The sequence below is a fragment of the Periplaneta americana genome, chromosome 7 (assembly GCF_040183065.1).
Source record: "Periplaneta americana isolate PAMFEO1 chromosome 7, P.americana_PAMFEO1_priV1, whole genome shotgun sequence".
Lineage (NCBI taxonomy): Eukaryota > Metazoa > Arthropoda > Insecta > Blattodea > Blattidae > Periplaneta > Periplaneta americana.
Genome location: NC_091123.1, coordinates 140288851 through 140315971, shown reverse-complemented (window position 1 = coordinate 140315971; position 27121 = coordinate 140288851). Strand labels below are relative to the sequence as shown.

The window sequence follows — 27121 nt, the reverse complement described above, 5'->3', positions numbered from 1 at the left end:
CATGCGAATACTCCTGATGAAACTGCCTCGACCCTGGATCGTGGACGAAAAGAAGGACGATGGCTATACGGCGCTCCATCTGGCAGCCCTCAACAACCACGTGGAGGTAGCGGAGCTGCTGGTGCACCAGGGTCAAGCCAACATGGACCTGCAGAACGTCAACCTCCAGACTGCACTCCACCTGGCTGTGGAACGACAGCATACACAGATAGTTCGGGTAAGTGTGAACTCCTTCATTCCTGGCACTACTCGAGATAGTTCGGGTAAATATGAACTCCTTCATTCCTAGCATTACTCGAGATAGTTCGGGTAAATATGAAGTACTTCATTCCTAGCATTACTCGAGATAGTTCGGGTAAATATGAACTCCTTCATTCCTAGCACTACTCGAGATAGTTCGGGTAAATATGAACTCCTTCATTCCTAGCACTACTCGAGATAGTTCGGGTAAATATGAAGTACTTCATTCCTAGCATTACTCGAGATAGTTCGGGTAAATATGAACTCCTTCATTCCTAGCACTACTCGAGATAGTTCGGGTAAATATGAACTACCGGTACTTCATTCCTAGCATTACTCGAGATAGTTCGGGTAAATATGAACTCCTTCATTCCTAGCACTACCCGAGATAGTTCGGGTAAATGTTAACTCCTTCATTTCTAACACTACTCAAGGCGCCACTTATTTATAGACAGTACACAACAAACGATAGGCCAGGGACATCCACCCAGTTTATATGGAAAAATAATGTCCACTTTTCTGCTTGATTTTAGCCCGAAATACTCGTACTTCTACTGGAACCACAAAGGTGGACCTTCAAGCTATTTGCCACAATCCAATTAATTGTCTTGCTGTTAAGATTTCTAATAAAGTGGCTTTTTGGTACAATTAAAAGCAGCAGTGGCGCCAACCGTTTCGGCATAATATTGTGTTGACGTAGCCTAAATACATTTTTGCTCAGTTTAAAAATAATTAATGTATCGAGGACAGCCAGGTAGGCTACTACAAATATCTCTACATAGGATGATGCGACACTCAAACTATTGTTGTTTTACTTTATTATTTAACGACACTGTATCAACTACGAGGTCATTAGTGTCGATGAGATTTGTGATAGCGAGATGATATTTGACGATATGAGGCCTAGGATTCGCTATAGATTACCTGACATTTGCCTTACGGTTGGGGAATACCTCGGAAAAAACCCAACTGGGTAATCAGCCCAAGCGGAAATCGAATCCGCGCCCGAGCACAACTCCTGATCGGCAGGCAGCCTTCTATCTCATTTTGATCAAAAGAAAAAGTCGATATTCAAATTATAGAAGGTCGATTCAACACCAGAGCCATTCTTCGAATTTAAAGAGAGATGAAGAATTTAATGTAAATGCCATCAATTGCATTTCAGATTAATAACTTGTATTTCATAAAATGTCAATTGCATTTCAGATTAATAAGTTTTATTTGATAAAATATAATTTGTATTTCAGATTAATAGGCCCCCTAATTTTAATTTGAGAAAACATAAATTGTATTTCAAATTCGATTGAGAGAAACCTGTTCAAGACGGAAGTGACATGGTCCTATTTTTTCCGTTGTGGACAGGTTTCCGTGTTATTCAGGTGTGAAGTTGAAATGGAATATTTTATTATTTGTATATATATATATATATATATGAAAAACAAAATGGCATGCCGCAAATTGTAGGAATTATAAAATATTCTGTTTAACACTACTGACATTAAATCAGCTTCCTGTCTTTTATTTAATTGGTGAATGATCTTGATGAAAATCTCATTTCCTGTATAAATTTATCGTAATTCACTCATTAAACACTGTAAAGTTTATTAATGACACTAAATTTAATATCTAACACTATACTATAATACTGTACTGTATATCACAGCACATTATTTAATTGGACTAGGAGCCTACAAGCCTTGAATTCTGGATTATCTAATTTCTTTGCCAGTTCAAGGGTTTACTTTGCAGAATAGGTCTAGAAATTGGCATGATCTTTGAAAGCGCAAGAAGAATCCACTCCCACAACAGTTCATTTATTTCTATGTTACCAGTTGTTTTTTATTTCGTTTTATGTCACCATTATTGACCGCAAGCCACTCACTCATGATACGGCCTTTATTTTTTAAAGTGTTAAGTTACACCTGAGTTTTCCATTCCTAAATTTCAACATTATTTTCTATACGCTTCGTTTCTCGTTTTCCTCGATAACTTTTACTTCATCAGTTAATGATAGTGCAACAATTTTACGCAACTTTTTTGTATCACGAAATCACTAATGCACTTGCGTTCTATCCAGCTACGACAGTATATAGGAGTGAAGCATTAAACATCTTTGAAGGGACTCGTCTGCCTAGTCAATAGGGTAATCAAATTTATGATCACAGGCCAACACACCCTCGTACCTTCAAAAATTTTGTAAAGAAAACTTGTTTTTATCTTAGTGACCTACGTATTTCGTACATTCCTTGAAAGCACAAACTGTTTCAAAATATAGTTTACATTAAAGTAGTGTGTCCAAAATATTATTTCCGTTTTGAACAGTAGCAGACAGTTTCCGTTTCCGCGTTGGACAGTTTCCGTTTTATTCAGAAAAAAAATACACATAATACATATGAATTTCGCCGAGACCAATAAATTGTTCCGAAATAGACAGGATTCCAGATTATTCAGGTTCTGATTTGAACAGGTTTTACTGTATATCAGCAACATAATTATGCAAATTCTTGTCATTGTAACAAAATTAGTTATTGTTCAATTATGTTTTCTGAACTACAAGTGATTACTTCTTAAATACAAACGAAATTTTCTCAAATAAAATTTATATATGTGAAATACAATTGATACTTCCGTAAATACAACTGGAAAAGTTGTGGTGTCGAGGTCATAAAGCGTGGGAATCTATCTACATTTTTATTTAAAATGATGAAGTGATGTTCAAATAAGTGATAAGTGATCTCTTTTCTTACAGCTGCTTGTGCGTGAAGGTTCAAACCTCAATATTCCGGACAAGGATGGAGACACGCCTCTTCATGAAGCATTGCGACACCACACTTTGTCGCAGTTACGTCAGTTACAGGATGTACAAGACGTTGGAAAGGTGAGTTACACAGCTGGAAAGTTCTCGATTTTCATGCTAGATTTCAGACTTCCGTTGTAGTTAGAGTGTGAACAAGAATTTTATCTCTCCAATGTTTCAAAGTCATATTGCGCATCGAACTTGGTTTCACAATCAGACAGAAATTTATTTCGACTTTGCGCTTATCTTAGAAGAGATGAATAGAAAATACAAGACCATATGCTGCCTATGAGGAAAAAGATGATGATGATGATGATGATGATGATGATGATGATGATGATGATGATGATGATGATGATGATGATGATGATGATGATGATGATGATGATGATGATAGGCCTATATCGGGAACAACAAACTTCGATTTGAAACCCAGTCCATCTTTTACCTTAAAGGAAAATACTGTCTGGTCCGTTTGGGAAAACGTCCTACGATAAAAAACGCTATTGAAGTTATATCAAGAGTGATTATAGTAGCTGTAAAGCTGCGATAGACTATCGTATAATACGAAATGACTGTGTAGAAAACGGTATTTTTCCTAGTAGCATTCGTAGACTACAATGCAACCGTATATACACCAAGGCTGTGCTAGTTGCATAAACAACAGGCGATATTATCTATCAATTCTATTAAAATGGCGATGTAATAGGCCTAAGCAGATAGAATAACATACGGCTTCGTGGCCTAGCAAGCAACATTCGTGACTACAAATCATGAGATCCTGGGTTTACTTCTCTTCTTGAGTACGGAAATTTGTCCTTCAAGAGACTATTTAATACTTTAACCCATAAAAATCTAGAAGCTAAGTGAGTTTATACATAAATACGAGTAAAACATGTCTGTAGGCCGGAGCACTTCGTTGTTGAGAAAAGAATTCCCAGAATTCGTCGTAGGTATAAAATATGAGAGCTCTGCGATACAAAAATCGTCAACAAGAAGGACGCCAAATGCAAATATTGCGTATCGATTACCATAAAGTGGTGGCAGCTGAACACTTCAGTTAAGTAAATCAACTAGATTATGAATTACGAAATATAATAAAGTTAATTTGAGTATTGAAGCAAATTATATAGCTGAGATTTAAAATAAAACAAAACCTACTACAACAATGAAAATTGCATAATCGAACATTTCTGTGCCTACCCGAAATATGATTATTTATAACACTTTAAACTTTTATTGTTAATGTCATTTTAATTAAATTAAATTGAATATTAATTCATATAATTTAACTATGATATGATTTTACCTATAGAAACTATTAATATACGATCATTCAGGTACGGTAACTGCTGGAAATGTACGAGTTTCAGAATTCGTATTGCAGAAGCATCTATTTCTAATAGGGAATATTACTAATTTATTATTGATGGCAAACTATAAGTGATTGTTTAAGAGAAGTAACATAAATTCTAGCGAAATACCTATTTGATATATTACACATACTCCCAAATTACCATTCACAACAATTATAACACTCATATTTGGGTATCCCACAAAGACATTTCGTTGGCTGTTGTATGATTTTGTAACCCTTAATTAAAGAAAAATACTTCGAGATTCCTATGCATGCATTCAAGTTTCTTTTCTGGCCAGTACTACAAATTCTACTACCATTTTTACTGTAGTATACTTGATTTTCGTATTAGGCTATACTAAAACTACCGGAACAGTATTCTACAAGGCTACAACTCTAGCCGAATGAAGCAATATGACGTTAAAACACAAAAGAAATCAGCAACGACTGAATAAACAAAATTTTCACTGCAAGGCATCGAAGTCAACGTGTGTGTTTTTTTTTTAATACAGAATTTGAAAAGTTGTTTGCGCTGTGAATATGACGTTCGGAGACCTTCGAATTATAAGTTTATAATATTATGCCATCGCAGGTTTAAAGAATGTGGATCCGCTAACTTTCCACACATTGGTGAACGTAGGCGCGTTCTCGAAACCGAAGCTATTGTTAGCGTTGCTATGACAGCAAGTCCCAAGTCTTAGACGGCAGAGATAGCTATGCCATACACAACTTTCAAGGATCTAAAACTCTATTACTACCGCTGAAACGTGTTTAAGCATTAAGGCTGGTTCACAATAAACCAGGAACGAGAACCAAAATGAAAACGAGAAGCAGCGGACGTGAATATGAAAATTTTTGATTCACAATAAACCGAGAACGTGGACGACTATGCATATCGATATGTATGTCAATAACGATATGTAAAGTCGATATTACGCATTCTGATGTTATTTGGGTATAATTGACCAACGGCGTTCTCTCATGAGTACAAGGCAGCCAACATAAACACAGGTTAACCAACTTCGAAATTTCAACTGAAACATTTCATTAGGTACGGTACTATAAATATGCCCATGCATCTTTATTATCACAACCTATTTTAAGTCTACCATAACGTAAAATAATTAGAGAAGAAACATTTGCAATAGAACAAAAATTAAACAACAGTAGTTATTGAATTGAAGCGTGAATATGTAGTGTGTAATACAACCAATACAGTAATAAAATATGATTCGCTTCCGATCGGTATTCAGAGATGCAGCTATTGAACGCCACGTATTCTCCTTCATTTTCTCATCTTTATAGAGGCAAGCCGCTTATCGTAAATGTGAGGATTTCAATATTAGAATCTCATCAAATAAAACTTGCTCCATGATGCACAGCACAGAACAAAATAATGCATAGGATATGTCACGGTCTTCTTGCTACAAAATATACGACGACAAAATAGCTTTTAGATGGCAATAGAATGAATCTAGTGGGCTGTGATCGGAAACGTGAACGCCAAAGTTGAAACTTGGCCAACTCTCCGTTCCCGATCTCGGGCTCCGGCAAGCTTTTCGTTAATTGTGAATGCTCACATTTAAATGTATACATTTTAACAATTTTACCGTTTTCGTTTTCGTTCCGTTTCTCGTTTCCGGTTTATTGTGAACCAGCCTTTACGCGTTGTGAATCTCCAGAAATGTACTACATTAATTGCTCTCCATACCACCGCTGCGACAGGAGAACCAAGAGTACAGAGTTCCAGCTGTTTGGCGCACCATCTTATTGAGGAAAAGTAGTTCTTGGTTTTCTGATTAACATTCGATATCAACAGGTGCGGTTATGATGAGTCAATTATGTGGTGTTCAAATTCTCTTGACATCACCCAATTTCTTTGTTTAAGGTTTTGTGAGGACTGTTTTTACAGTGTGGTTGAAACTTCCATTCTTCTAGGATGTACACCGTGATTCAAAATGAAAGAGCAGATTTCAATTTTGTATTACAAATAAACTATCAAAGATAGAAACACATTGTGCATGTCACTGGATAGAGGAAGGTTCAAAGTTTTATCCTACAGCCACTGTACACTCAACATGAGCACCATGTGTTGCGCGAGAAACATCGAAACGGTAGTCCAGTTCATTCCACACACGCATCAACTGGTCCCTGTTTATTGAATTGACAGCTTCAACAATTCGATTTCTCAGATCTTCAAGAGTAGCTGCCAAAAGTGGGACAAACACTGTGTCTTTTATGTACCCCACAGGTAAAAATCACAGGGAGTAAGGTCTAGTGACCTGGGAGGCCAAGAATAATAACAAGGTCTTGTTGTCCACCTCTTCCAATCCAACGTTGTGGAATGGTGTTGTTCAGATAACGCCGCACCTCAAGGTGAAAGTGAGACGGACCACCATCTTGCATGAAAATGAAGCCATTGTAATTGTCATGCAGTTGAGGAAACAACCAAATATTTCAGCATCCCTAGGTATGACATTCCTGTCACAGTTTGCTCCGCAAAAAAAGAAAGGTCCATAAACTTTGTTAACAGATATGACACAAAACACATTCATTTTCGGTGAGACTCTTTCATGTTCGACGACTACACTGGGATTTTCTGTCCCCCAAATTCGAACATTATGGCGCTTAACTTTACCTGAGACATCTCGCGAATTCTAACACACTAAATTATTTTTTCTTTGGTGTAGTAGCCATGTTGCTTAAACAAACAACAGCGCAGCTGTGTCCAAACTTTGAACTTTTTTCTGTCCAGTGATATGCGCAATGTGTTTCTATCTTTGATAATTTGTCTGTAATACAAAATTGAAATCTGCTTTTTCATTTTGAATCACGGTGTATTTACAGATTACTGAAAAATAAATAGTACTAGTAACTTTGTCTTCCAAAACGGATCACACTGTAGAATAAAAAAATTAATTGTTACGAAACGTGTGATGAGAAAGTGTCATCTTCGTTAGCATCGATATTTTCAACTCTTTGCAGTAAGTACCGGTAATAATTTTAGCATAGGCTGTGTTAAAATTGATTGAAGGTTTATAAATTTGCTGAGAGAAAGAGACGTCAAATCGTGGTTGCTCCGAGTCGTTTGAAGGCAGTTCTCTAACGTATCAGTTTTATTAATTACTGTGCAAACTGTCAGGAACTGTGTGCTGTGTACACGGTATCGTTATTTGTGTGTGGAAAACCTTTCCATCTATATAGACTGCCTATGTGAACATCGTAACTTCAGAGTATGAAACATAGCAGTCCAGGTTGCTTCCGATGAGAAACTGCACATAGTTCTAGAATAACTATCGATAGTATTTGTTGTTGTGTCAAACACTTTGTACGAAAACAAGTTAGTAGACATTAACTTTTTAAAATGTTATAAGTGGTTGTGTATGCTTGCGTTTATATGTACTCGTATATAAGTAATCCTTCTTTTTAGTGTGTAACACATCATCCGATAGCCCTTTTCCATTTTTCTCTATTGTAATACTGGTCCTCTTCTAGATTTAATAGCTTATCGCTGTTTGTTCTTCCTTTGAGGTTCCCATTCTGAAACACATTTTAGTATCTTGTCTTCTTCCATCGCTTTTACATGACTGTAGCATCTTGATTGTTCCAATGTTATCTCATCCAAAATTGTAGATTTCACTCTCATCATTTTTTCAATTTTATCTTTTCTCGAAACTGAGCTGCTCGACGACGAAAATTAATTTCAATTGTAAACAGTTTGAGTGGCCAATGTTTGCCCGTAAATGGTTATACATTTCAGTTTAACAATAGTGTTATAATGTTATAATTGTCTATTTTTTATCTTTTAATTGCAATTTTCCCTTATAAAATTTCATATAGTGTTGATATAGCATATTTTCCTTTATTGTGATATTCGACTTTATTTTTGACATTTCATAGTTTTTCCACCTTCAATTGAAGACCTCTCTGGAAGAGGGATGTAACATCAGATTCTCAAAACGTGTGATGTACGTGGAAAAAGCAATTAAAAAGTATTTATTTATAACAAATTATTGCGTTCAATTGCTGAACAAACTTGCATTCTTGTTTAGTCAAATGGCTATGATAGTAAATATAAGCGTAATGAAATATGCTCCTAAAATTATTTTCCTTTCTCGTGAAACATGAATTACAGTTTTGTTGGTTACATCCTTATTCCGGGAAGGTTTTCAAAGTATCTTTTCCTGGTAGCTTTGTTTCCGTTGTGCTGATATCTTGGTTCATAACGACTTAGTGATGAGCAAAATGCAGAGTATAAATCATATTATTTGCAATCTGAATTTCCATTTATGAACATTTCTTCCTCCAAATTTTTAACACTTCCTGGATGTATATAAATAGTGTTGATTAAAGGGAACAACCTTGATGTACTCCTTTAGATATTCTGAATCCTTTGGATTATTATTATTATTATTATTATTATTAACATAATCATCATCATCATCATTTAAGGTGCGAGTCACTCACTAGTAGTTCATGTAATTTTTTAAGTTTCATCAAGTATATTCACTGTCTCTGGGTGCTATATCAGGTCACCAGACGTCCCCATTTTCCTGGGACAGTTCGCAATTTTCACGTGTGTTCTATTCATTGCCATGTGATAATTTTCGTAATATACATTACACACGTATTGTTACAGCTTTTGATGGGCCTAGGCAGTCAGGGTGCGGATAAGAAGTCTTCAGCATCTATTGCTTGCTTTCTTGCTGGTAATGGAGCTGACCTTGGGATAAAAAACAAGAAAGGACAGACACCACTGGATCTATGTCCTGATCCTAACCTCTGCAAAGCCCTTGCCAAATGCCACAAAGACAAAGACACGTAAGTGAAATTGTCAACTTCACATTGGGTACACTCTCAAAATGAAAATGTAAGCATGTATCTAAAATGCCACAAAAACAAAGACACGTAAGTGAAATTGTCATCTTCACATTGGGTACACTCTTAAATGAAAATGTAAGCATGTATCTAAAATGCTACAAAAACAAAGACACGTAAGTGAAATTGTCATCTTCACATTGGGTACACTCTCAAAATGAAAATGGGTACACTCTAAAATAAAAATGTAAGCATGTATCTAAAATGCCACAAAAACAAAGACACGTAAATGAAATTGTCAACTTCACATTGGGTACACTCTCAAAATGAAAATGTAAGCATGTATCTATAAACTTTTTTAATTGAATGGTTTATCAAAACAAGGTCGTAACAATAGAACAAGGTTGTTTGCGAACCCTTCTACATGTTGGTATTTGTGTTTTATCACTAGGATATTACATTACCCTTCACTTTACCTTATATGTACATTCCAATAAGTAGTGATCATAAAAATAAATGCTTCCTTAATCATTAATCTTGAGTTACCAAGGAACAAACATTTGCTGGTCACAGTCTTGTTCTGTCCAACCATTCTATTGTAAACATACCGCTAGTTAATCTAAAGATAAATAAAAAATTTCGTTAACTGATACAATTGATATTTAACAGAGTCGACTACGAAGTTCTTGAATTAATGTTCATCACGTTTTCGATTTTAAGGGCATTTTCACTACAAATTTGTAGCTTACAGTCAATATATAAGTCAGAATGGCTTAGTGGGAGTGTTGTAAATATTTGTTGGAAATTTTATACAATACCAAACTGAAACATGTTCTTGTAAGAAACATGGCTCCACATCAGAATTATAAACTATGTGCTCCACCTGTTAGTACAGTAAGTTTCTGAACAAGAGACAAATTATTGTGAACGTATTCCTTACTCGTCCAATCTTGATGTTACTGATTTTTTCGTATTTACATTGTCAAAACAAATATGACAAAAGACATTGATGCCAGCTAGAATAACACAAAGACAAGAAGTTTAACCCCTTACCGCATGCGACAGTCTTGCACACACCGATTTAACATTCAAATAACTTAAGTAGTTCTTTCTTTCTCAACTGATGTCACATATGGTCAAATCCAATTCTTGACCGTGTGCCATATCGTCCCAGTAATCAGTTTGAAATATTATATGCTTATATTATAAATTATATGAATATAAAACCGGTATGCCATATCTGTCCCAGAATGTGGTAAGGGGTTAACATAAAGTGAATTAGAAAATTGTTACCAAGAGTGAAAAACGCGGTGTAATTTATGTACATTATCATAAGATAACTATTTTGAAAGGAACCCTGCTCCATCTCATCCATAAACTAGAAGATTATAGTTTATATGAAAGCAGATTACGTCAGCTCTGAGGTCTTCAGCCCCAGTACACCTTCCTCATTTACTTGAAAAGATCCAAGTTAATTAAACATTTCTGACACTTTAAACAGTTTCAGACACTTATTCATCCTGTTTGTTAGTATCCCCTGCCTCGGATTTATGGTTCAAAGTATTTGATATGATCTGAATTACATTCTCATGTTCTACCACAGAGCATGCCCATGCTGTTGCATAATACAGTTCCATGCTTGTATATGTTCCCTGTAGGTATCGCATTGTACTTGAGCCAATCGATCTTTAAATTGTTCATTTTCAAGGCAGTAATTTTTTTGACCTAATGTAGTCAGTATTTCATCATCTTCATCTTCATGGATTAAACATCAGAGCTCATTCCGGTCTCAAGAGAGTGTCCTTAATATTATTTAGTCCATCTTTGGTTCAACGAGTTTTTCATTGTAATGTTTTATTTTGTTTCAGTGACCAGATAGAGCCCAGGAGAACAGACGGACCAAATGGAGAGGATGGTGTTACACTGGATGAGTGCTTAGTGTGTTCTGACCTCAAGCGTGACACGCTGTTCAAGCCGTGTGGCCACGTGGCTTGCTGCTCGGTCTGTTCTCCTCGTGTCAAGAAGTGTTTGGTATGCAGAGAACCAGTTGTAGGAAGAGTTAAGGTAACATCATGATATTAAAATTCAAAATGAGTGAATTTATGTCTAAGAAAAGATTAGGGTGGGTTGGGGTAATTTCGGTATAAAAACAGCTCTTTTTTAAGTTTAGAGACCCATAGTCTGTTACCAAGATAAAAATTTTCCAGTCAGTTTTTTATATGGTAGCACTGTGACCTTCTAGAGTGATTCTATTGCATTTTCAAATATATTGCCCTCTTATAATAATAACCCTAAGTTTAACTATACTCAGTTTACCTCATGGATGGGAAAATTTGAGTATAATGTGTATTATTGAAGTGAAACATGCTTTAAAGTCCTTATAAAATCAAATTATCCCAACCATAGGTTAGTGTATGTATCCTAGAACAGAATTCAGAGATTTGGTAGGCATTTAAAAATTTTAATTAGACCTAACAAGGTAAAAAAAAATGTCAGCCAATATTTAAGTTCTTGATGAGGTTATTTTGTTAATTTAAAATATCTCCGAGTAAATTCATTGACAGAAAACACTTCGGATTTATTTGTCTTTCACCAATACATAATTTGTGTCCATGGCATGATCTGGAACGAAAACTTAGTTACCAATTAACCTATAATTACCTTATGTTTCTAAATTATAATTTACTAACAAACTATTAATGATATATTACTAAATTTATTAAAACATGTTCTAAACATGTGTAACATACACATGATGAATTTGGTTACTGTATCACAGCTGGTTCCCCAATATTGTTTTGATGGTAAAGCATTTCATACACTGGTAAATTAAAAAAAAAAAAAAACAGTTTTTTTACCAGGCAATATCAGTGTGATCAACATAAATTGTGAAATAGACTAACCATATTAAATTGGCAGATTAGGTAAAGTTTTATTCCATAAATTGTAATTTATATCCAAATTACCCCAGGTTTGTAAATTCTAATTTACTAACAAATTATTAATGATATTTTACTAAATTTATTAAAAACATGTACACTTACATGAATTTGGTTACTGTATCATAGCTGGTTCCCCAACAATATTGCTTAGATTGTGGTATGTCATTTCATACACTGGTAAATAAAAAACAAGTTTTTTTTACCAGGCAGTATCAGTGTGATCAATTCAGATTTTTAACACTCCTTGATAGGCAATTGTGGAATAGACAGTATATATTAAATAGGCATGTGTTTGAAGATTGGGTAAAGTTGTATGCAATAAATTGTAACTTACACCCAAATTACTCCGACCCACCCTAACGATATTGATAATACTACTAGTCAGTGTTTTTTTTTTCTGGCAGAATGCAAGCGCGAACACTAGTTTTACACTTTGTGCGAATTTATTGCATAAAACCATTACTCTAGTTTCTGGATTAAAATAACACATCTTCTTATGTTCGTTTCTGCATTTATTATCTGTCTTATGAGTCTACAACTTCTTTTCCAGATCGAAGAGTGTGTGGTATGTTCCGACAAGAAAGCTTCGGTATTGTTTAAGCCATGTGGACACATGTGCGCCTGTGAAGGCTGTGCTGCACTTATGAAGAAATGTGTTCAATGCCGAGCACAGATTGATCACATGGTGCCTTTTATTGTTTGCTGTGGCGGAATTGGAACTATATCAGATGTCCAGGCTGATAATGAGGAAGATATTGTGGGACCTCTAGGTAAGATCAAGACCAAACAAAGGTTTTGTGATTGTACTTTTCATAAAACACAAACCTAATATCTGTTTAATTCTTATGTAATTAGATTTTATAGTTTATTACTGTCATGAGCATTTAAAAAATCCTCTAGACAAAGGCCCTACACATTATACATATATACATAATAATAAATATATAAATATCTTATCTTACCTTACCTTATCTTAACCTATCTTATCTTATCTTATCTTATCTTATCTTAACTTATCTTACCCTTCCTTATCTCATCTTATCTTGTCTTCTCTTACCGTATCTTATCTTATCTTATCTTACCTTATCTTCAGTGGCGGTTTCTCCGGGGAGGGAAGGGAGGAACATCCTCCTCACATTTTTCTTCCTTTGAAAGTAAATACCAAATGAAATATATGCCTTGAAATTCGAGGAAGATTCGATAGTTTTTAAGTTTACAGCTGTAAGAAAACCTCGGTTGATCGAGTTTTAAATGACGCGCACTCATGTGCTGCTAGAAAACTGTGAGAAAGATGCGGGATTGTTTGTGTGGAGGAAAGTCAATCCATTCCTCCCTTACTGCAGTTAACACACATAGACAACAGCGCACTAGAGGCGAGAGACAGAAGCAGAGTTTTAAAACAAGTACATGAACGGAGAGGGAGGAGATTCTCCTCTGAATCAGCGCATGGGCGGGAAATATAGAAACCGCCTGGTCGTGCAGCAAGCTCGCTACCGCTGCCATGTAACGATGCTGCATTCAACCAGACTATAACACATATAGGAGGAGGCACAATAAAAACAGTTTTAACGCAAAACTATGAAAGATACCATATAAACTTTTTTAAATTATAAAACAAAATATATTATTCATTGCACTTTATATAAGCTACTATTCATGGTTTGAAACTTTCGAGGATATCTGAAAGTTGAAGTTATATTTATATAAAACAAAGAAGAAGTAGTTCTACGTTAGCATCGCAGATCTTTTTGGCCCCTAAAATCAACGAGTTAGAGAGTCTTTCTAACTCGTTGCCTGAAATTCACTTCCATTCATTGTCTACTAGACAGGATAACAGCCAAGTTGTCAGTTTTGTACAAATATATTTGAAATTGAAAGTACTCCAAACTACATTATTTTTAACATAAAAATTAATCGGCCACCGGCTGCTTTGAACAATAATGGTAGTATGACTTCACAAGAACTGACATTCTTCAAAAGCATGTGATACTGAACTTGTAAAATGTACATGTGGCAACACAGACCACGTGAGTAAAACGGTTCTGGTTATGTGTTAGTAGCTAGTCTCTTCCAACACGTATGGTGCTTAAGTGTGCGCGAAAAATGCTACGAGTTAGTGAATTTCCTTGTAATTGTTCATTTGTGCAATTATCCAACAATGAATGGAAGTGAAAACATATTTTGGACAATTTAGGAAACTCAGTTTACAAGAACAGATTATTGCTATACAAAAGAGAAGGCCAACCCTAAAACTATCTCGTCTTACATGTATGCATGTAGGCTAATTTGTAGCATGTTTCTCTCAAGAAGGTGTCTTTTTGCTCTGTTAACTTCTTTCCTCCTCTTAAGAAATATGCAGGAGCCGCCACTGACAAAGGCCCTAAACATTATACATATATACATAATAATACATATAATATAAATATCTTATCTTATCTTACCTTACCTTATCTTAACCTATCTTATCTTAGCTTATCTTATCTTATCTTACCCTACCTTATCTCATCTTATCTTGTCTTCTCTTACCGTATCTTATCTTATCTTATCTTAACCTATATTATCTTATCTATCTTAACTTATCTTACCCAACCTTATCTCATCTTGCCTTGTCTTCTCTTATCTTACCTTATCTCATCTCATCTTATCTTATCTTACCCTACCTTATCTCATCTTATCTTGTCTTCTCATATCTTATCTTATCTTATCTTAACCTATCTTATCTTAACTTAAATTACCCTACCTTATCTTATCTTGTCTTCTCTTATCTTACCGTATCTAATCTTACCTTACCTTATCTTATCTTATCCTATCTTATCTTATCTTACCCTATCTTATCTCATCTTATCTTGCCCTCTCTTATCTTATGTTACCTTATCTTATCTTATCTTATCTTAACTTATCTTACCCTACCTTATCTCACCTTATCTTGTCTTCTCTAACATTATCTTATCTTATCTTATCACAACACTTCACGATTCACAACAGAACACAATTAATATAGCAATTCACAAAGCAACTGCACATATAATTACTGGAGACCTACTATCAGTCCAAATTAAAGACATGTAAGAGGAAGCATATTAGTTCTATTGCCGACACTATCAGCACTGAGTGTTGGAGGGATACATAAGTGGCATTCTCCTAATAATGTGTTTAGTCTCTGGGTGGGGGCTTGTATAGAACAAGAGTTGGCGCTTGGAATTCCAATGTGACAGTACAATGATGAGTATTAGCTGGTAAGGTCCAGGAATTCTCAGGTAGAAGTCTTGCAAACCATTAGTTCTTTCACTTATTTTTTTCATATCTTACTCAAACATTGTAAGCTCAGAAATACCAACCTCTAAGAGGCAACATTTATAAAATTCGATATTATGCATTTAACATAAAATATGCACTAATATTGGCGTAATATGCAAGTTAAACCTCTAAATAAGCTTTATTAAACGTACTATTTTAAAAACATTCACAATGCATGAATTTATCTCTAAAAAGGCCAAAAATTACAAATATGCATGGAAACATTATTCTTATTTCGAATCACTAAGCCATGAAACGGATATTTACAAAATTAGAGAAGTGCAGCAAGCTTATATAAAAACATGCATATGCATGGAAATCCTATCTTTACTCATGACAGTTGCAAATCATTGGAAATTGTGACAGAAACAATAATGAAGTGATACTTTTGAAATAGAAAATGTCAAATAATTGTCTACTTTTTCAATGAAAGTACATAAAGAATATTAATGCAATACCAAAATTTATCTTGTAATTTTTAATTCAAAATGTGTATTTTATTCATGCTTGATCAGTGCATGGGAGGAGATAGTAGTAGTAGTAGTAGTAGTAGTAGTAGTAGTAGTAGTAGTAGTAGTGGTGACAGTAATTAGATTAGATTACATCTTTATTAACCGATAGAATTACAAGCATTCATGGCATCATCTGTACACAAGAGAAATAACATAAAATATAATACAAATTAATTTAATTCTAAATAAGCTTTCCATGCAAAACTACAATTCCTTTAATTATACATTGAAAGTGAACAACAATATAGATTACACAGGATAATATACATTATATTACAATACAATTTAATACCAGTACTAAATAACATAAAAAAACAAAGTCATTCTTAATTATACAAGCTCGATCTTCCATTCTCCAAGCATGTGTGACACTGTTCCATCCAGTCTCTCTGTTTCATTTTCCCAGTCTTGACTTCAGCTCTGGCTTACCTGGAACATAAAATGATCAAGGCCAGTATCAAGGAGAGAATGTTAATTATTACTAAAATTTTAAATGAAGATATTCATATGTGCAAAATTGTATATGTGTTTAAAAAATGTTCTTTACCTTTTTTTTTTAATTTTCTCACCTTAAGTTCTTTGATATTTTGTGGAAGTTTATTGTATAAATTGCTGCCTTTATGTGATATGCTATTAAGATTTCTGGTAAGCCTGTGATAATTCAAATGTATGTTCTGGTGTTATATTCATGATAAGTTGAATTTGTTTTAAAGGAATCTATGTTTTGATGAATAAAAAACACTATTTTTAAAATATATTTGCAGGGCACAGGTAAGATTTTTAGTTCTCTGAAAATTGTTATACGAATAGGGACGTGTTTAATGATTTCAAGTATTCTTTTCTGAAATTTGAGTACTTGTGTTAATTTTGGTGAAGATCCCCAAGTAAAAATGCCATATGATAATATTGAATGAACATATCCAAAGTAGACTGATATTAAAAAGTGCATGGGTGATTTCTTCGCAAGGACTCGAAAAAGCATAACATAAGTGACCAGCTTCTCAGTTGGATGTTGTATGTGCTTTTCTCATGTCAGACTGGAATATATTCATATACCTAAAAATTTAGTGCATTTTACTTCCTTAATCATGATATTATTAAGTACTATGCGAATCTGTTCGGATAGATATTGATTAAATGACATATAGACAGTTTTATTTGCTAACCATTGTTCTAGTTTTGTTAATGTCTCATTAATTTTTATTTGCAAGTTCTCTTCCCTAATATCATTCTGTCAGCTGAACAGAGCAACAGTAACAAATATAAATGATACTCGGGAGGAAATTAAACACAGAATAAATATGGGAAATGCCTGTTATTATTCGGTTGAGAAGCTTTTATCATCCTGTCTGCTGTCAAAAAATCTGAAAGTTAGAATTTATAAAACAGTTATATTACTGGTTGTTCTTTATGGTTGTGAAACTTGGACTCTCACTTTGAGAGAGAAACATAGGTTAAGGATGTTTGAGAGTAAGGTGCTTAGGAAAATATTTGGGGCTAAAAGGGATGAAGTTACAGGAGAATGGAGAAAGTTACACAACACAGAACTGCACGCATTGTATTCTTCACCTGACATAATTAGGAACATTAAATCCAGACGTTTGAGATGGGCAGGGGATGTAGCACGTATGGGCGAATCCAGAAATGCATATAGAGTGTTAGTTGGGAGGCCGGAGGAAAAAAGACCTTTGGGGAGGCCGAGACGCAGATGGGAAGATAATATTAAAATGGATTTGAGGGAGGTGGGATATGATGATAGAGAGTGGATTAATCTTGCTCAGGATAGGGACCAATGGTGGGCTTATGTGAGGGTGGCAATGAACCTCTGGGTTCCTTAAAAGCCAGTAAGTAAGTAATATCATTCAGTACGGTATTATGTTTGCATCATCTGTAAATAACACAGTTTTTCCTTCAGTTATATTTAATGGGAGATCATTTATGTGTGGAAGAAATAAGATTGGATCAAGAATTGAAACTTGAGGGACACCATGGGGCATAGCAACGGATTTTGATTTTACTGAATCAATTTGTACAATCTGGGGTGAATCCAGATATGCATATAGAGTGTTAGTTGGGAGACCAGAAGAAAAAATACCTTTGGAGAGGATGAGACATAGATGGGAGGATAATATTAAAACGGATTTGAGAGAGATGAGATATGATGGTAAGGACTGGATTGATCTTGCTTAGAATAGGACCTATGGCAGGCTTGTGTGAGAGCGACAATGAACCTCCAGGTTCTCTAAAAGCCATAAGTAAGTTCCTTATTGCTTAAATATGATACGAAACAATTCCCTGCTAATCCCCTTATGCTAAATTGACGTAATTTTCAGATTAGATTGTGATGACAATCATAATAAAAGTAACAGTAATGACAATAATAAGAACAACATAGCAACAAGGAAATAAATGTTAATATTTGCTTTTGTAGGTGGCGTTCCAGTAGAACCTGTCTGCCTGACTGGGGCACTAATGAACAATGGAAGCCGAGACACATCCAACTCTGACATACAGAAATTGCAGCAGCAGTTGCAGGATATCAAAGAGCAGACCATGTGTCCTGTATGCCTGGACCGACTCAAAAACATGATCTTCCTGTGCGGGCACGGTACATGCCAGATGTGTGGAGACCGGATGTCTGAATGTCCAATCTGTCGCAAGCAGGTTGAGAAACGCATCCTTCTGTACTAACCTGCGTCCTTCTTCCATGCCCCAGACCTTCAGCTTGCATCTTACAAACCAGTCTGTGTGGAATTTATAATTAGTTATTTGTAAGGAAAGCATCAGTAGCAATTATGTTTTGTTCTTCTGATGCATATTATGTATTAATGTTACGTTAGTGATTATGTTTCTGGAAAAGAAATAGAACCTCTCAAATTAAACTAAGCTCAGTATTTTGTTTACTGGTATAATTCAGTAATTCATGCTACTTGAATGTATAATGCAGGCAAGAAAGATAAATGAATGCCTAGAAATTCATACAGTTCTTATATGAAATTTCGCTCATTGTATTTCGTATGGTTGGTATGCCTACTAGATAAAGTAATTGATATATCTATTGAATGAAAATTAAGTCAATTACCAGGAAAATCCGCACTTTTCAAGAGAAATATACTTATTAAGTGATATTCACTTACTAAAATTTCTAGACGTCATTAAATTTACTAAAAAAATATTCACATTGCTTTCAAAGTTATATTTACCTGCATGCTTAGAATTATATAAATTTATGAAAAAGTATCATAAGACGAAATTCACTTACCACACTAAGATTTTCGAGAATTCACTTATGCGTATATCTTGTGTATTATGTTCGAGAAAAAAGTAAATGTACTCAAAAGATATTACATTGCTTTGAAATTATATTCAGTTACTATCATTTTTAGAAATGTTTTAAGTTTATTAATGAATATCACTGAGTTTTGTATATGGCATTCACTTATTAGCAATTTTGAGAGTTCGTCAAATCTAGTTTGCAGAAGAGAAGTCATAGTCTCCGAAGAAGGGACTATTGGTAATAATTCGTCAAATTTAGTTTGCAGAAGAGAATTCATAGTCTCTGAAGAAGGGACTATTGGTACCTGTAGTAATAATTAATCAGATCTGAAAACAAATTATGTTCTGTTAGGTTAATTAATTAAGCGTATCTAAAATGGATATTTATTTCCATTTCTTTTTCAATGTTATTTTAATTTGAAGGGAAATACATACAAATCAATACCAGTATATAATATAATTTAAACATGGGAATTTAAAAATGTATAAATACATTTTAAAATAGGCCTACCATTTTTTGTAATATATAAAGGCCACATTAAAATATGTCTGCATTACTCCTAAAATTGAGAGTAGATGTGTGTCTTATGCAGCCCAATTTCACCTCTTTTTCAACACAATGTAATAGTAATTAAATTATGACAAATATCGGGTAGCCTAACTAATAATTTCAAGTAACAGCATGAGTACTCAGCTACGAAAATACATTCTTGTATGCATTATGAATATGCCATTAAATATTAAATGCGAACTAAATTTGTTAGCTACAATTGTAACTAAGGAGGTGTAACATTACTGTTATCATCAAATGATAAATACATTTCATTTGATGAATTACTGAAAATGTTTATTGTATTTAGGGAATATAGAGATGGATAACTTCTAAAATTTGGCTTCTGTGTCTCATATCAGAAAATTGCTTGTTTGTGCGAGTGTTTTGGTAGCATTGTTTTGTCATACCAAACCATGTTGATAGAATAAACAGAATGTATAAAAGTGAAGTGAAGGTTGAAGATTTTTTTAACTTCACTAGTTACTAATCCTGTTAAGTAAGAAATGTCTTGTATTTCTTTGTCTTGAAAGTTAGCACAGATATGAGAAAACCAATTTATTGTTGGTGGAAATTGTGATTATCTGTAAGCTGCTTTTCATACGCTGATCATTCATTTATCATTTTCTACAAGTAACGAAGATCGGTTAAGAGTATGTGTTAACAAGTATAGCACAACAAACTACATCAATATTACATATCGTCTGCAAGGCAGAGTATCAAACACTATTTTGCTAACATTACAGGAGAGGAGGTAGTTACGATATTTATCCAACATGTTGGTGAATACAGTATTCAAAGTTTAAACCAACTTATCAGAGGGAAAAAAATTGTTAGGCTCACGGAACTTTTACAGTCCATGTGCAGTTATGGGCAGTTTATTCTAAGCACCATAACTCATTTTCGGTAAAGAGGAGCTTACGATACTCTGTCTTGCAGGGGATAATATGTTGAAAGTACCATTCTACATTTCCTATTACAAGATTTACTTTCTGAATGTAAGAATATATCTTATTTAATCTCAAGGTATCTGAACTTATGAAGACAATATAACATTTAAGTTTTAATTAACACAAACTTGTATAATTTAGTGTACCTCTCATATACTTGTATTCGTGTTTCATTTGTATTTTTAGTTGCAAATGCAAGATTTTTTTTTGCTTTCTGCATGACATTTGACCCTCTTAATCTCATTCTAAATTTTAAAAAATATTGAAAATTGGAATATATACTGTAACTAATCAGTAAACACAAATTATTATATGTAATTATTCAATATTAATTAAGTTTTCTGCATACTTCGTAGAATTAATTTTTAACTGATATTTCTTTCTAAAATACAAAGTTGATATAATATAAAAAAAAGCACTCTAATTTCTGAATATGTGACCATTTCAGTCTGTGCAAACCATAAAAATAATTTCAAGTATGATACTGGTATAAAAATATTGAGGTTATAAATAACCACAGTTTGCATAAATTGAATTGCATACTATACTGGTACTTTGTGAGTAGCCTACAGTTACTGTAGAACTACAAAGATGGAGACATAGTAAACTGCAGATAAAGCTATTTATGATTTTTAGCTTGTGTTTTGTCTGGGAAGAAGCCTTGACCGTGATGTTTATTTCTACTCCTGCGTGAACACAGAATCGAATGAATAAATACATTGAGATTAAGAGGGATAGTGATTAGCTTATAGTTTTAAGACAAGAGATCTGATTTCAAGTCCAGTGTATGTGTTTGATAAGAGTGAATACTTGAGTATGGCATTGTGCTCATTCTGTACACAACCATGTGACATCTTTCAGGTTTACGTGAATTGTGTATATCACGTACTGGTACATTTTATTTGTATATCGTACGTTTTTACATTGCAAATTATATAATCAGGAAAAATTCTGATGGGGATAGACTAGTGATTTTCTTTAAAGCTGTTTATTTCTTTTATTTTAGGTTTATATTTAATAATCAAATACCGTAACATGATAGTTTTATGGGCAAGTAATGTCTTTCCTTTTTGTTATTCTCCTAGTTCTCATACTCTTCCGTGGAATAGGTTATGCAGCCTTCCCTGGTGTGTGTCTTTTTTTTTTTTTTTTTTCATTCTATTTTTTGCATATTTAAAAGCGTTTCTGTTTAGAACTGCATTTTTTCTTCTTTTTTTCCATATACAGTGATATATGTTTATTTTTTCTTGTATATTTGTAACTGATACTGGTCATTTCCACCAACTGGATCTTACAAAAATATTTTAGTTTGAACTCAAGACTTACTATTACAGAACACTGAAAACACAGTCATATTTTGTTTAGTAGGCATAATACCTTTCATTCTGAGTTTTACATCAGCTACGCATTTTTACATACAAACCATTTGTCTAAGATTTTCACAGATACATTAAAATACGTAGGGAATGCATTCTTTCATTTTTTCATACTTTGATTACCAGAATATAGCCACAGGAGTTGAAGAAAGATATGAAAAACTTTTTTTCATCACAAGAGAATCTTGAAGGCATGGTTAATGTTCATGAAAGCTCTCCACATTGCTATAATGTAATAGTTCATACTCCACAACACTATAATAACCTGTTCAACATATTGACAACATGTTTTAATGTTATTTCTTTCATAACACAAAACTTTGATTGCTGGTAATTTAACTTATGGTATAGAAGTATTATTTAGAGCTCTTGATGACATTGAGAAATATGAGATAGTGTTTCTTATATTTTAATCTGATGCTGTAATATTGATGTGGAGAAAATGAATATAATTTTATTTCTCTTCATAGAAATAACTGGTTTCAAGTAGAATTCCACAGTAATTGAACTGTAGCATAATATGTTTATCTTCAACAAGAAATATACAAGTTGTGGTTGTAGTACCATTTGAGCACACTGTTCTTTCTCAAGTATCAGTGAGTGCAACAGGAGCATACAACAGAAAAGCACGTAATATTTTACAAGAAACATTTGTATGTTGTTGTTGTATATGAAATGTTGCAGTTTTACTGTATGCAAATAATTACGTAGATATGCATCAGTTAATAATAATATGGAATCTGAAAAACATGTACCGGTAACGCTCTTATTTTTGTTCTATTTTATTTCTGCATTGATTGTATACAGATATAAAAATGTTAATTTTTGCGTCGTGCTTTTCATGTTTCTGATAAAAAAAAAACATGTATTTACAGTTATACTAAATACATTGCATTGGTTGTTCCGTCCCTTAGGACAAAAGGCTTGTATACTTTCATAATGTATCATTATTTTATAATGTCTAAAGTTAAATAAATTAATGTGCCGATTGCTAATTGGAAAGGGTCTCACTTGAAGCTTTCAATAAAAGCGTTTTTCACAAGCTACATTTTATTCAATTGAAATACTGAAAGCTACAAAACTCCATCTCCAGGTTTCAGATGTACTACAAGGTATCAAGTCATATTTTCACATTAAAAATAGTAGAAAAAGAAGCAAAACTGTTATGATGATCAAAGGAAGAAAGCAATGTATTACGAGAAATTTATTTAAGCAACAAAATATCATTATTACATTATAGTATTATTTTATTGTTTCTCTTCAAAAACAAACTAGCTGCCACACATTCAATAGCGAGTGGCAGACATTTGTTTATATTTATAACATGATGAATATACATTTAAGCTGTCCTCCTTTAGCCAAAGTTTGATTTATATTAATGAAATAGACTGATCCTATCAGTTTCTCTTCATTTATAAGCATCATCATTTTTGTACATTATAAATTATAATTGAGAGAAAAATTTTTATTTCTGTAAATTTACAATTTTACTAGTATGAAATTAATTTGTGTTGTGTTTTAATTTATATAATTATAAATACATATTCTACTGGAATAGGAAAGTAACCAAGTTTGTTTATTTGTTAATTGGTACTAAATGCTTTTCTCTTTTTATGCAAAATTATGAATATCATGTCTAGGGAAAAGGTTGGTAATATTGTGATATGAATAATATTGTGATATGAATAATATTGTGATAGTTCTTTTTGAGAATGTATTACAATTTTACTCAGCGAGAGGAAAATCGGGGTTTTTTTGCGCCAACGTATTAAGGGAATGTTCGTGGACAAGTTTATGCACAAAACTGGTCCTTCCTCGCTCAAAAAGAACTATTACAATATTACTCGTATCACAATATTACCAGCCTTTACCCAACATTTGTACTGTAACTAGAAACTCGGAAACATGCACTATTTACTTATTCACAAATGTTAATATAATACTGTAAAAAGTATTAACAATCTACATAATTACTTTAACCTCTGTCATTGATGCAGATTTGGACATGTTTTCGTCAGTATTGCTATTGTTGCAACATTATTGGCGTAATAGAATTCGTCTTTAATTCAGTGTACGAAATTGTGTCTAGTATACATGATGAGGTCCTTCTTGATTTGCAAAATCTAGAGACAAAGAAGCTGCAAAGAGGACGGAAAGAAACTTGGGTCATAAAAATTTAATATTTAATAAATGTTCACTATTCATGGGAAAATGTAGACGTAACAGAATGTCACATATTTTTAGGAGATGTGTGAAACATTGTCGTACAAATTTCTCTGTAATTTACACCTCTGTTCACTACTGATTTCTATGGAAAATATGCTCTGTTTTATTCGTCATGAAGGGAATTTTATACATAACTTGTGATTGTGTCATGCATAAAGATTTTGAAATCACACTCCAGAGAACTACAGTTTAATTCAGCGTTTATTTGGATTTCATATTGTTGTAATGCTACATAACGTACATGTTCATACTTACATTCGTCATTAGTATATTTATTCTGCATGACTATATACAAGTAAGTAATATGGTTTAATTATGGCTGTATTGGAAGCAGAATAAGAATAAATTATACTTTTTCATCACATTTTTCGATATCTAGTATAATTTAATTTATTTTTCTTATAGGAAAAGTACATTAAAATATTCCCCACTAAATTTAATGTCAGTGATATTAAGTTTTATTGTAATTCAACTGCATTTACATTCAGATATAAATATAATATTTATAACATTGGAAGACCTGAAACTAATTTGATTTCTAAATAAAAAATTAAAAATATTTATTTCTGTTATTGTTACTTACAAAATTAATTATAATTAGTGGTGTTATAAATTTATATAATTACACTTGTTAGACAAAATTAAATCCACAACACTGTCAAAGAGCAATGTGATTTTTGTGTAGTGTATATTCTGTCAAATCTCTCCTACTTAGGAGAACAAGAGAGTTAATGGCTTTGTTGCCAAAAACTCAGCTTTAGTTAACAACATGTTCTGTCAAATATGTTTTTATTAAAGGAATAAAAATGAAACAGTACAGTTTCATTTAAGAGGAATGCATAAAATTGTAAGCAAATCCGTAACTTTATAATGATTCCATAATGTTCAACAGTAAAATACCAGCACCGGTATCAGGATCAATTGCTTTACTGAAGCTTCACCTATATTCGAAATGAAATACCAGTACCGCTATCAAGATCTATTGCTTTACTAAAGCTTCACCTATATTCGAAATGAAATACCAGTACTGCTATCAGGATCAATTGCTTTACTAAAGTTTCACCTATATTGGAAATGAAATACCAGTATCAGGATCAATTGCTTTACTGAAGCATCACCTCTATTCGAAATCAAATACCAGTACCGGTATCAGGATCAATTGCTTTACTGAAACTTCACCTATATGCGAAATGAAATACCGGTATCAGGATCAGTTGCTTTACTGAAGCATCACCTATATTCTAAATGAAATTAAGCTCATTAGCTCTTTTATTTTTTTTTTTTTTGTATTACTTATCTCGATTGTATTTGTAGGAGTTTCATTTTAAAAACAAAATCAATGGTTCAGTGAACTTGTATATATATTTTTTGTGCTTAAAGTACACTTTGCCCTTTGTGGCAGCTCAGAAATGGTGAGAGGATTTCTAGAAAATAAATAAATATAGAGGCAACACTTAAAAATATAATAATATTATTCAGGAACTGAAAATGAAATTAGTTAAAAGTCTTGCATTTTAATACAATTTCATAAATATTGTATTTATGAACTATCCAGTGTGCATTAATTGGATTTAATTGTAATTATTTTTAACTGGGGCTATATATCAATTTTAATATGGAAAGTATCATGCAAATGCTAAATACTTCTGTACTTTATGAAAGTATCATATTTTCACTGCCATGCAATACAAAGGTTATTGTTATGTAATTCTTATCCATAATACTAGACACCACAGTTATTTAAATAATAGGCTACTATTTGAACTGATGCTTTGATATGAACTGCCAAAAATATGTCACAATTAAGGAAAATTTGGAAAGAGTTATAATATTTCGTACCGGTAGCTTGTTTCTTACTGTTCAGTGAAGTGGTATGTTGGTATTTGATGCCGCTAGTTATGCGTATGCTGAAAAGGTCAATTTATGTTGACCATAACTTCGGATTCACATATTTTTCTTTTCTATTAAGAATGAAGTAGAAATAAATTAATTTCTTTATGCACAAGATCATCCTTACTACTGCAGTTAACCTGATGCAGCTACTTGTTTTTTACTTATTATTCTTATTCTCTTATTCTTTCTTCTTCTTTATTTAATCTTTCTCATTACCTACTATTGATTTCTTTTTCTTTTCATCATCCTTCTAGATACTGGACGATAAATAGCTGTTGAATTTCATCCAGCTTGTCCACTTAACTGGTGGTGATTCTTTCATATTTGTCAAAATTACGAGATTAAATTCCAGTAATTAAGACATAACCGGTAAAGACTTATACTCTTTTTCTTTTTTTTTGTTTTGCTCGTTCTGACGAACAAATTAAAAAGTCTTCATTTTCTAAAACATAATGCATTACTATGTAATGTTTAATGTAAAATTTGAAATCTCATTACATAATGGCACAAATAATTGACTGATATCAACTCAGTTTCTTACTTCATGCAGAAACACATTTCCTTCTACAGACAATAATTTGTTTATTTTATTCATGGTATGAATGGAGGCCATTTAATAGAGATAGGATCGTAGATTACACTGTACCATCTTCTAAGCATTTTGTTCAAAATCTGCATTCATTACTACACTATAAATGTGTTATCCTATTTCGGCCAGACCTTGTAGAGATGCAAAATTCGTATTATATAATATAATACTTTTATTTACTTCAACTAGAATCATTAATAAAGTGTTACACCACTTTTATGCTCTTCAATAATAATATTTTGTAGTTCTATAATACAGTAAAACCCCGATAAGACACTGTTCAAGGGACCGCGTATTA

The 27121-nt window shown here is 33.1% G+C and overlaps 1 protein-coding gene across 1 annotated transcript; it reads left to right on the top strand.

Moving 5' to 3' along the window:
• On the top strand, positions 1-26896 carry LOC138703491 (E3 ubiquitin-protein ligase MIB1-like). Its single transcript, XM_069831394.1, has 6 exons — positions 1-217; positions 2990-3118; positions 9034-9215; positions 11081-11276; positions 12705-12924; positions 18395-26896. Exons 1-6 carry the CDS (start codon positions 2-4, stop codon positions 18652-18654), a joined length of 1203 nt encoding a protein of 400 aa, XP_069687495.1. The 5' UTR covers position 1; the 3' UTR covers positions 18655-26896.
• The last annotated feature ends 225 nt before the right edge of the window (positions 26897-27121 follow it).

Coding starts and splice junctions, on each gene's coding strand:
- LOC138703491 (XM_069831394.1), top strand. CDS start 2: ATGCGAATACTCCTGATGAAACTGCCTCGACCCTGGATCGTGGACGAA. Junction 3,119..9,033: donor ATGTACAAGACGTTGGAAAG/GTGAGTTACACA, acceptor GTATTGTTACAG/CTTTTGATGGGCCTAGGCAG. Junction 12,925..18,394: donor AGATATTGTGGGACCTCTAG/GTAAGATCAAGA, acceptor TTGCTTTTGTAG/GTGGCGTTCCAGTAGAACCT.